Consider the following 12,426-nt stretch of genomic DNA (forward strand, 5'->3'; position numbering starts at 1 on the left):
ACTGGAGGACCCTCAAGGACTTGTGATGGGTATCTCATTTGCCCTTCCCTCACTATTTTTGTCTTTTCCTTCCCTGAAACCCCTCTTAGCCTCTCCCATTTTCCTGCTTTCTTCTCTCTTTCCCACCCACCAGCTAAACGTCCCTTCGTCTGCTCCCCTGTCTTCAGGGAAAACTCTGACCAAGCTGTGCAATACTGGCTGAGCCAGACTCAGCTGCATGGTAGAGAATCTGCAAGGTCTTGAAAGGGGTACCTCTCTTTCTCCTGTATCCACCTCCCCACAATACTTCCTCTTTCCCTTCTGGCATTCCCCATTTCCTCACCTTTCCATGCTTCATTTTCTTCTTCCCACCCACCAATAATAAATATAGCTGAAGATGATGAGCAGATAAAAGGTAAGTTGGTTACCTTTTATCTGCTCACCATCTTCAGCTATATTTATTATTTTATTTATTTCATTCATACCCCACCTTTCTTCACAATGGGGAACTGGAGCAGATTTCATTATTCTCCTGTCCTCCATTTTATTCTCACAAAAACTGTGAGGCAAGTTAGGCTGCATGAGAATGACTGGCCCAAGGTCTCTGAATGAGCTTCCGCAGCAGAATTGGAATTTTAACCTGGGTCTGCCAGATCCTAGTCTGACGCCAGCCACTGAGAGCACTCATTTCTTTAATACTACAGTCCCTGCTTCTAGTATTTGGGAGGGGGGTTTAACCCCCAGTGTAATATTTTTTTCAATTTCTGATTTTTATGCAAACCTGGAATCTATTCTAAGTTTGTAGAAGGATCTCTCTAGATTTAAGTATCCATAGATTTGACCATGTTGGGAATTTAATATATTGATGATTGCTATATTTACTGTATTTATAGACTCATGGAAATTTTAAGTTGTTCCTCCTCCATCTTCTACAAGTACAGCCTCACTGATAGAAGAAGGATAAGGGGTCATTTCCCATTTCCCCTTGTCACAGCAACCCACCACTATCATGGTTGTTAGTCCACACAGGTCTAGAAGGAAAGATCTGCATCCACCAAAGACTTCTACTGACCAGTTTCTGGCTCTAACCCACTATTGAAGAGCCTAGCATTTTCCTAACTATTATGGTTTGTCTACGGTGTGTGATCTAAGGGCACATGATAAGCTAAGGGTCATCTTGCTGAAGTTCAGCAAGTTCTAGGCTGTCCAAAGCTTGGATGGGGGGTCACCTGGGAACCTCATGTATGCTGCCTTTAGTTCCCTGCAGGAAAGGATTTACATGTTACATTTGAGGAAGGCAGCTCCCCTGCCTCCTCCACCCCTCCAAAATTGTGCTTCTGTGGGTCTGTGCCCTGCTCAGGAACAGTATAAGAGGCAAAGTGGGGATCTGCAGCAGGAGGGGGGAATCAGCAAAAATCTTCATTCCCTCTTCTGCCATCAGAAATGTCTTTCCACTGGAGGAACTGCTGCTATTTAGGAGTCCAGCCTTCTTTGTCCACCCCCCGCCCCCGTGGCTTTAAAACAGAATGGCAGCCTTAGCTCTATTCAGATGTAACTTCTAAAATTTATACAACTAAAAGTTCTCTTCTGTAGACGGTTATATGAGAACGTTGTTTCTTTTCAGGCCTTACAGCATGGATTTTTTGACTTCAGAACATTTGATGCAGACGAATATGAACATTATGAGGTTTGTGCATGTTTTGAATTGGTAGGTTTGCCAAAGTTTAAACATGACACCTATTATACATAACTGTATCTACTTCTCTGAGAGGCTTGGGATCCTTGAGCTTCTCCTGTACTGGCGGCACTACATAACAGGTGCATCTTTCTAACTATCTCGCTGCTTCTGACTTCAAACTTATACTTTTAAAATAAAGCAAACAATTGAAGGTTGGTGACTGTCTTGGTGTCATCTGAAAGATTCCTAGTTCTGCAGTTACAGAATACATATGGTGTTCATTGGTGGAAAAGGTTTGTCTGGAGTGCGCAATCTTGTAAGTAATGATGTGTAAGACTAAGTGGAAAGAAAAAAAGATTCGAAAGGTGGGATTCGAGGAAAATGAATTGTACAGTTAGTTGAGCAGTGCTTAAAAATCACTTGGGGCTGTTTTTATGTGGTATTTATCTTAAGGAATCTGTCTTGTTCTGAATGACGGTTTCTGTGCAGCCTGAAGCTATGCTGCTAAACGTTTTTACTGAGCAAGTAATATCATTTCTGTTTGCCTTCCATGGTGTTGTATGTTTTCCAAATCTACAGTGTTGTTTGAAGAGGGTACTTGGGAATATTTATTTAGTACATGCCCAGTCATGTTTCTCCAGCATAGATGGATTGGCTAGTAATCGCTGTATAAAGCCCTTCCACTGCTTGTTAAATAATAACTTTGAGGAGAAGTTGTTTAGGTATTTGGCATTATTTCATAGGAGCATCACTTTTCCTGGACCTGGGCTTTTATGCAGTTCCAAAGAATTGCTGTGTATTGTTTAAATTGTATTTGGAATGGCTTCTTGCTTTTCATCCCAGCTCTCTTGAACTGCTGTCAGTTTGTGGTGTATAATTTCATCCCGTACCCAAACTGTAACACTTTGTCCAGGATCTTAAAAGAACTGCTTAAAGGGGCTTAATTCACACCAAGGAGAATTTTAGACCTTCTATTGACTTCTTTTGACCCTCATGTCTTACTGCAGGCTGTTTTTGAATGTCCTCTAAGTTTCAGAAGTTAATTGCTATGCAGACCACTATAACTCAATTTGCAGAACTCGTTCACCTAAGATTACAATTTTGCATGTGTAGGAAGCTGTATTTACCTCTTTAAAATATACCAAAGCTAACTGATCTTAATTTTGTCTTCTCTTTAAGACTTGTTTTGCAAGCCTAAATTATGAGGCAGACTTCCGTTGCCTCCATAAATACCAAAAGGAACATAATTGTCTGCCTGCCCCTACTGTGGTGATTAATCAGTACTGCTAAAGCACAAACTTAGTTCCTGTAAAAATCCATTGGGTAAACCAAACAAAAATCACTCCAAAGGAGAAATTGCCTAAAAGCTAACCTTGCTATGTAAATTTAGCTCTTTTTAATGAGCCAGACTGTTACTGAAGGTGGTCCAGGAACTTCCGTTAGTCCAGAATGTCGTAGCAGAATTAATAGCTGGATTGAATTGCATATTACTTGAGTGGTGAAAGATCTTTGCTGGCAGCCCCTTTTACTTCTGGGTTGTTTCCACAAAGATAGTTTGCTCTGCCTTGGCTTCCTCACTGCACTGATGTTTTCAGGAGCATCCATGGATATCATCCTCCATCCAGCCTGTTTCCATGTTTTACTCTACTTTGCTGTGATCTTTTTCAAATATGATTTGATATCTTTTTGAAAAGATTGCAGTCAAAGTAACTTTGGATGTCATGTGGATAGGATGGTATACATTTTTCAGGTCCTGTCCACACTTGCATCATTTTCCTCACTTCAGTTGCTACAGCAGCCATTTCTACCTTGCCATCAGAGGGCTTTTTTCAGCTTAAAAATTATAATAGCTGTATTGCTATAGCATTATAACAGTCTATTTCAACAGTATACTAGTTACCAGGTTACTTTTTTAAAGTAAGTCTCCAGACCTTTTGATTGTTATAATGAGAGATATGTGGGCTGCTCTTTTCTCCTTATAACTCTTCAATCAAAAGAACTAGAGACTTGGTTTTTTAATGAAGGTTGAGAACTAGTAAACTGGTGCAATAGATTGTTATAATGCTATAACAATATAGCTATTACTGATTTTTAAAAAAATAAGTTTGAAAAAGCTCTCTGGTGGCAGGGGTGGAAATGGCAGCCATGGAAGCTGAGGGAAGGACATTGCTGGGAAAACATCCTTGTGGCTGCTTCGTTGCCACTACAAATGCCTCTGTAGTCACAAAAGCAATGAGAGCTACACAGAGAATGGTATCTGTGTGGAAGCAACCCTGGTCCCAATTTCAGATGCTGGTTTTTACCTATAAATCTAGGACAGGGTATGTAGAGGGCTGATTGCTCCCATGTAGTGCTGCCAAGACACTAGTTTCCATCACAGGTGCTTCTTCATGTCCTTTTGAGGTAAGGCAGGTGGTCCTAAGGGTAGAGCAGGGGTCTGCAACATGGTGCCTGTGGGTACCTTGGCACCCACCAACATCTTTACTGGTGCCCACCAAGTGTTTTTTTTTAAGTGTGTAGGGCAGGGAGGGGGGCTTTGCCCAGCAAGGCTTCTGATTGGCCATTGGCCATTTGATTGGCTAGGCAGATTTTTTAAAACATTGCTTTGGGACTAGTTTCCACCACAGCATAAGGATCTTTACTGCATGACTGAAAGTAAGCAGTAGCGGCCATTTTATTGCTGTTTCTGCCTCTTGTGTCTGTGCCCACCACGCTGTGTCAAAACTCCAAAGGTGCCCCGCAAGCTCAAAAGAGTTGGGGACCCTGGGATAGAGCCATGTGTTTAATGCCATGTTATGTGGGGAGGGGGGATTACAGCTACTGGCCAAGATTTTTCTTTCTTTTTTAAAAAAATTCTGGCTGGCTTTTAATTGATTTCCGGCTTGTTCCCCCCCCCCCTTTGTTTCCCTGTCTTGCCTATAATATAATTTTTATTGTCTGTCGGCTATTTTTTGTCTTGCTCTGGCTAGGATTGTTTTGTTGATGTTGTTTTAAATGTCAAACTTAGTAAATCTGTGGGTTGTGTTTTTATTTAGATGTTAGTGTTGTTTGAAATGTGTGTATGTTTTTAATGTGAATCACCTCATGCACCTTTTGGTAAAAGAGTAGTATAAAAATATTTTAAGTAAATGAACATTGCAAAACATTAAAATTTGCTGATCTGAAAATATGAAACTATGAGAAATTTATAAGCATTTTTGCCTTTTTTTTCACTAGCGAGTAGAAAATGGTGACTTCAATTGGATTGTCCCAGGGAAATTTTTAGCGTTTAGCGGACCACATCCAAAGACCAAAATTGAAAATGGTATGTTTTCCCCCTTGTCTTCTATAGAATTTTATGTTTATGTCATATGCCCAGATTATGACTAGAGTTGCCAGCTCAGGGTTGTGATATACCTGGAGATTTTGGGGGTGGAGCCTGAGGAGGGCAGGGTTTGGGGAGGGATTTAGGACTTCAACAGGTTATAATGCCATAGAGTCCACCTTCCAAAGCAGCCATTTTCTGCAGGTGTACTGATCTCTGTCACCTGGAGATCAGTTGTAATAGTGGGAGATCTCCAGCCACCACCTGGCGGTTGGCAACCCTAAGGATGACTGGATTGGATAGATCTCCATATGCTTGCCCAAGTGTTTTGTGTGCACAGGACTATATCTGTTTTTCCACAGTTGTGAATGTATGGGGCAAATATCAGAGGAAGGCTATTCCCGTAGTCCTTCATTGTTCAGGACAAATCTCATCTAGCTAATGCATTAGGAAACAGGAAAGACAGGCTAGAACAGTTTTGAGCCATTGAGCATATGACAGGAAGATGCATGACATCCATTTATATAAGGACAGAGAACATTTAATGAATGTTTTGCTGCTGTGTCCTGTACTTCTGATTTTAGATGTATTAGTTGAAATTTTCTAAAACACACAACTTTGAGCACTTAAACAGATTTTCTAAGTAACATTTGCATCCTTCTTAAAACATGTTGAGACTTTACTGCATTAATAACATTTTCATTCTAGACCATGTGAATTATCATTTTAAATTATGGTGTTAAAATTGCTGTTTGTGCAACTGGGCAGTGTGGGGAGACTACCGGTAAATACCCAAGTATTCTTGCTCTGCTTCTTATAGGCTATCCTCTCCATGCACCCGAAGCCTATTTCCCATATTTCAGGAAACACAACATAACAACAGTCATAAGACTCAACAAAAAGATTTATGAAGCAAAGCGTTTCACAGATGGAGGATTTGAGCACTACGACTTGTTCTTCATAGACGGAAGCACACCAGGCGATAATATAGTGCGACGATTCTTGAACATCTGTGAGAATGCAGAAGGTGCCATAGCTGTACATTGTAAAGGTAGATAAAACTGGACCATATGCTGGACCATAAAGAGAAAAAGAATTGCTATCTCTGAAAAATCACCTTGCTAGATCTTAATGAAATGAAACCTATTGCCTTGGGTGAAAAGAGGGATGATTCGATGTTCACAAGAAATGTGTGTGAAAATCAAACTTATTTTGTTTGCAATGCCCATTTACTGTTGAGTTGAGCACCTCTTATGGTCACGTCAGTGCTTTGCTCATGATTCAAATGAACAGCAATTTGAATAGCTTTTCTTCTGTACATTGGTGGCATTCAGCATGGCAAGTGCACTGCAAACCCACTGTTGATGCATGCTCACTCTTTACTCACTTGGATAACATATCCATCAGGGTCATCATGGACACATTGCGTGCATCATTAGAAATCTATTGCATTAGAGTGCACGTGCTGCTTCATGGCATTGTTTAATTGGTTATTTAACTCATGACATTATTTAATTCATGGCATTAATCGTTGTGTTGGTACACATTCAGAACTTACTGTCAATCTTCATTCTTTATTAATATGGTCATAGACCAGCACAAATCACAGCAAAGTTCTTATAATTTAAGGGTAAGTAAAATAATAAAGGTTATTAAAACAGTCTATAATAGATAACTAAAAGTTTAAAGTAGTAGAAAAGGGCAAGAGTCCAGTAGCACCTTAAAGACTAACAAAAATATTTTCTGGTAGGGTATGAGCTTTCGTGAGCCACAGTCTTCTTTAAAGACAGATGGATTCACATTCTAGCTGTATCTGAAGAAGTGAGCTGTGGCTCACGAAAGCTCATACCCTACCAGAAAATATTTTTGTTAGTCTTTAAGGTGCTACTGGGCTCTTGCCCTTTTCTACTACTGCAGACAGACTAACACGGCTACCCACTGTGAATTAAAAGTTTAAACTTTCAGTCATTGGCAAATTTTACAGACTGCCGCACAGAACTTTGCCTTACATGCCGAAACCAGTGGTTTTTCATCGATAAGTAACATATGAGCATAAACTGAGTCTAATCGACCAGGATACCTACTAAGCAAGGGGAGAATAAATTTAGAGCGAACCTCTAGAGGTAAAGGGCAACGAAGTAAGACATGTTCCATAATTTCAATCTCCCCCAAACCACAGGGATATAGCCTATCTGCCTTTGGAAACTTTTTATATTGCCCATCAAAAACCACAGAAGGGAGTGTTTGACACTAGGCAAGAGAGAAAGCTTTCTTATGACTAAAAATCTACAAATGAGAGATACAAGCAGCCCGGGAAACTAGGGCATTTTATGCAGGTACGATTTCCCACCGTCACCCCTGCCATCTGCTTCGGGGCTTCCTTATGATTATGCATGCCTTTTCTGCTCATCAGAGGTCACCTCGCTCTCCTCGCATTTTCCAGATGCTGTTTTAACCAGAATCTGGAAAATGCGAACGAAAAGCACGGAGAGCGAGGCGACCTCTGACGGGCAGAAAAGGCATGCATAATCAAAAGAAAGCCCTGAAGCAGTTGGCGAGGGTGACCGCAGGGAAACGTCCCTGCCTAAAAGACCTAGGTATCTGGACATTTCAGAAGACAGGAAAGCTGGTGATTTCTCTAAGTCTGCCTGCTCCTCAGTATCCATCACCTTTTGTTTTAAAACTTGTTTTGCCTGCTCATACCCCATTTCCAAGACAGAATGAGGGGAAAACCCAAATCTCACCAGCTTAATCTTGGCTGCCTTTAGCCACATAGATTGATCTGTCCCGAAGAATCAAGGGAGTTAGGCCTTGAGGATTGGGATTTAACTTTAGCCAAAGGTTAATGGAGTCAAGGCACACCCTAGCCTCAACTTTTACCATGCCCATCTCCAACAGAACTGACTGGATTCAGGTTGCCATCATAAGCTCGCTTACCAGGCAATAAGTCCCACTGAACTCAGTGGGATTTATTTCAGGGTATACATGTTTAGGATTGCACTGTTAACTACAGGTCCCACAGAGTGAGAAAATGTAACTTGAATGAACAGTAACATACTTGGTTTTGGGAATCACGCAAGGGCGCAGAAAAGTAATGGATGGAATGCTGCAGACAAGCCACATAGGTTCCCTGCTTGCTACCCCAGACACACACATACCAAGATTTGAACACTGCCTCTTAATTTGGTGATTTCTTTTAATACAGAGATGAGTGATGAGGAAAACAGTGTGAGAATTGGCAAAGCATTTGCAATTTAGTATCAGACATATGAAAAGCATTTTTTAAAACTTGATGTTGGTTGTAATTAGGGCTGTCGATTCGGTTCGTCCCCAACTGAAAAATTGCCGAATTTCCCCTGATTCTGGCGGTTTTTAGTTCAGGACGAACCGAACTCAAAAAAGGCGGGAAAACAGGGAGCCAAATTCAGCGAGTTCAGGGTGTTCGGGAATAAATTCGGCAAATTCGGGGTTCAGGGCAGCAGCAGAGGGGCGGGGGGGGGTCTTTAAACCCCTCTGCGCTGCCTGCGCAGACAGCGCAGAGGTGCTTGACAACCCATCCCCCCTCTTCCCGGGAGTCCCGGGAAGAGGAGCGGGGGGTCTTTAAACCCCTCTGCCCTGCCTGCGCAGACAGCGCAGAGGGGCTTGACAACCCACCGCCCCTCTTCCCGGGAGTCCCGGGAAGAGGGACGAGGGGTCTTTAAACCCCTCTGCCCTGCCTGCGCAGACAGCGCAGAGGGGCTTGACAACCCACCACCCCTCTTCCCGGGAGTCCCGGGAAGAGGGGCGGGGGGTCTTTAAACCCCTCTGCGCTGCCTGCGCAGACAGAGCAGAGGGGCTTGACAACCCACCGCCCCTCTTCCCGGGACTCCCGGGAAGAGGGGCGGGGGGTCTTTAAACTCCCGGGAAGAGGGGCAGGGGGTCTTTAAACCCCTCTGCCCCCCCGCGCCTTCACGGGCTTCCCTGAAGGCGCACGGGGGGCCCTTTAAACAGATCTGTTTAAAGAGCCCCCCGTGCGCCTTCATGGAAGCCTCATGAAGGCCCGCAGGGGGGCTCTTTAAAGTCCCACGCCCCCTTCCCGACTCTTTGAAGTGGTGGGCGCCGCCTGGGCAGGCGGCGCCCAGCACTTCAGAGACCCGGCCAAATTTTCCCCCGAACTCCGGATCTCCTGCCGAATTTCGGGGATCCGAAGCGGGGGAGTTCGGACTTCGGCACGGCCCGAATTTAAAAGGGCCAAATTTTGCCGAAGCCGAACTTTACCAAATCTTTTTTTTTAACAGCCCTAGTTGCAATTTCTGAAACAAACAGAAGGGTAATCAAGTATCTCTGGGTGAAATCCTTCATATTACGAATACTTCCATTCCGTTCTGTATTTAGACTAAAATTTGGTATTCCATAAACATTTTATGCAGACCTTTTTTATTCCACTGAGTGATGCTGTTGCTTCTCTTTTGGTAAAGATTTTTTAAAATACCAAAGAGAAATTAGTTTTGTGGGGATGTAATCCAGAAGGGTAGAGTTGCTAATAGTTTGCAGCAAAATGGTCTTGCATCACGATAAAGACTTTTAAAAGATTTGGCAAGCCAGAGCATCACTTGCATGAAAAGTTATTTTGTCTTTGATTGGGGATGCCTAGTTGAGTACAGAAAGCCTATGGTCCCTCTTTAGATATTCATAAAATTCATTTTGTTTCCAACAAATTCAATAATTAAATGCAATAATCAAAAAATAATCAAAAATGCAATAATCAAAAATCCATGGACAACACAAAAAAGATTTTTAACAAGCCAACTAAATAAATAATAATCACTTTACAGCCAGTAGTATCAATACAAACAAATCAATAAAACCCAAGAATGCAATATGATTAACCTGAGAACAACAAAAACTAATCTTTATCACGGGATGGTGAAAAAAAATTAACAAAAAAATCTGGGAAAACAATCTGGCCTTTTAATCTGGCCTTTAAAGTTCAGCAAACTGAGCACTAGGTGAACTGATAGGGCAGAGGTGCACATTTGAGTGCTGCAGCAGAAAAGAGCCTGTTCTTAATGCTTATCTCTCTTCAGGTTGTGTGGTAGTACAGACAACACCTCATTTGCTTATTGAAGCTGATAGATAGATGGTACTTTATGGAATGATTCTTTTAAATACCCTAGACCCAGACTATTTAGAACCTGTGGATAAGATCCATAACTTTGAATTGTTCCCTGAAGCAAATTAGTAGCAGTTGTAGGACTATAGCAATGATATATGTTCTCTGTAATTCATGCTGGCAAATAATCTTGCTGCTGCATTTTTAACAAACGGAAGCTTTCAGTCTTCTGAGGCAGTCCACATAGAGAGTATTACAGTAATCCAGCCTGGACGTGATCGTAGAGGGCGAACTCAACCATTTAGAGGCCACGATCTCTTAGCACCAACATCTGCAAGCCTGATCCTTTGGGGGAGGGTATGTTAAAAAAAAGGTGAAGGTCCCCTGTGCAAGCACCGGGTCATTCCTGACCCATGGGGTGACGTCACATCCTGACGTTTACTAGGCAGACTTTGTTTACGGGGTGGTTTGCCAGTGCCTTCCCCAGTCATCTTCCCTTTACCCCCAGCAAGCTGGGTACTCATTTTACCAACCTCGGAAGGATGGAAGGATGAGTCAACCTTGAGCCAGCTACCTGAAACCGACTTCCGTCGGGATCGAACTCAGGTCGTGAGCAAAGCTTAGACTGCAGTACTGCAGCTTACCACTCTGCCCCACGGGGATCTTGTATGTAACCCAATCCAAAACAGGATTTACTTGGGTCATTACTACCTAGGGGCTGATCACATCCACTCTGAATCTTCTGTTCTTTTGACAGGACTTTGTTTTTATTTTGTCCAATTAGAGTAATGTGACACGCCTCTCTTTTGCTCTGTGGGCTTTTCTGGTGCTCCACTCCTCCACCCCACCCTTCATCTGTCTGTCTGTCTGTCTGTATGTAAGTGCTGTCAAGTCATAGCTGACTTGGTTGCTTTGCCATTGCCTTCCTCTGCAGAGCCTTCCTGGTGGTCTCCCATCCAATTACCAACCTTGCTTATCTTTCGGTATGTGATGAGATCAGGCTGTACTGTGCTGCCTTCCCTCCCCTGCCTGTATATACGTGGTACATCCCATTCTCTCCACAACAACAGTGTAAACCTTTTTTTTCCTCTGATCAAATCATTCGGATCAGCTTCTCTGCTTAGCCAGGTTTCGATGTATCTCCTTTCACCTCCTCTCTCCGCCATGTTTCTTTTTTTTAGACTGCTGAAAGCAAAGTGCAAAGGTTTACCCTCAATCTGTTTGTTTTCTTTGTTTTTGTTTTTCCCTTCCCCCCCTTTTCTTTTAGCCAGTCTAGAAAGCAGCCCCTCTTGCAGTTTCCCTATGCTGAGAGGGGACCGGTGGGTAAACCTTTTTGTTCCTGTGGAGTGAGAGCAGACAATGCAAAGAGCAGGACTGTTTAACCCCGAGTGAAAATTATCAAAATCCGTTTCTCAGGAGGCAGTTTCACAAAGTATCAAGTTGCTGAAAAAACTGGGATTATCTGACAACTCTTCGTCTCTAGAGCTTTTTGCTTGGCTAGATTGAATGCTAACCCTTCCATGGTAATGCAGGGCAGAATTCTGAATATACCATACTCAGACAGGATCTGCCCTTGCTCTTCTGGCTCTATTGACTCATTAGCCTATGCCCTTTTGGAATGCCGCTTTTACGAGGAACTTTGATCACACTATATTTCCCCCCTTCTAATATACAAATCCAATGCCTCTGTGACTGACATAATGCCTTTTTTACTAAGCGATAGGGACCCCAAGGCTACATTGTCAGTGGCAAGACTTGTTTCAATCCTTACATCCCTCCAACACTACATATATGCTGCTCAAGATCAATTGATCAAGGAGCTTCTAAGGGATAAAAGGAAAGGAAAGGAAAAAACTGGGAGAGACAATAGCATTAGATGTTCTGTTAGCCGAAGATCACTTTGGTTTCACTTAGACTTGTTCCTGTGCAAAAGTTATGATCATGGCTCAACTTTAATCATAAAGACACATTTTGGATAAGATAGCATTCTCAAGGAGCTGTGTTCTGTTGACAGAGATGAAGAAGAAGATTATCTGTCACAGTCTCTATTTCATTGAAGTACACCAGTAAGTCTTGTGCTAAAAAGACAAGGTTTAGAGCAGAACAGCACGGAGTGTGACAAAGATGCACTGAAGACATGTAGGATCAGTCACCCTGTATGGTGGCATCACATTTCCTGACCTCCATTATTGGCAGCCAGTGATATGTGTTGAGGGAATATACAGCATGATGCCACAGAGTGTCATATGTGATTCTACACGTGGCATAGGAGAGAAGGACAACTTGATACTGGATGCTGTATCTAATGCTATTGTCTAATAACATCTAATGCTATTGTCTCTCCCAGTTTTTTCCTTTCCTTTCCTTTTGGTG

The 12,426-nt window shown here is 42.5% G+C and overlaps 2 protein-coding genes across 4 annotated transcripts in view; one reads left to right on the forward strand and one right to left on the reverse strand.

The window, feature by feature from the left end:
* CDC14A (cell division cycle 14A) overlaps positions 1 to 12,426 on the forward strand; it is a 130,670-nt gene that overhangs the window by 48,919 nt on the left and 69,325 nt on the right. For all 3 annotated transcript variants that reach the window (XM_056867697.1, XM_056867698.1, XM_056867699.1), the window contains exons 7-9: positions 1,604 to 1,666; positions 4,874 to 4,961; positions 5,782 to 6,012. In XM_056867697.1, coding sequence (XP_056723675.1) covers positions 1,604 to 1,666; positions 4,874 to 4,961; positions 5,782 to 6,012 — 382 coding nt within the window. The remainder of the gene's footprint in view (positions 1 to 1,603; positions 1,667 to 4,873; positions 4,962 to 5,781; positions 6,013 to 12,426) is intronic.
* RTCA (RNA 3'-terminal phosphate cyclase) overlaps positions 1 to 12,426 on the reverse strand; it is a 197,415-nt gene that overhangs the window by 35,537 nt on the left and 149,452 nt on the right. The gene's annotated exons all lie outside the window — the stretch shown is intronic.

This window comes from Euleptes europaea, chromosome 2 (assembly GCF_029931775.1).
Source record: "Euleptes europaea isolate rEulEur1 chromosome 2, rEulEur1.hap1, whole genome shotgun sequence".
NCBI classification, from domain to species: Eukaryota; Metazoa; Chordata; class Lepidosauria; order Squamata; family Sphaerodactylidae; genus Euleptes; species Euleptes europaea.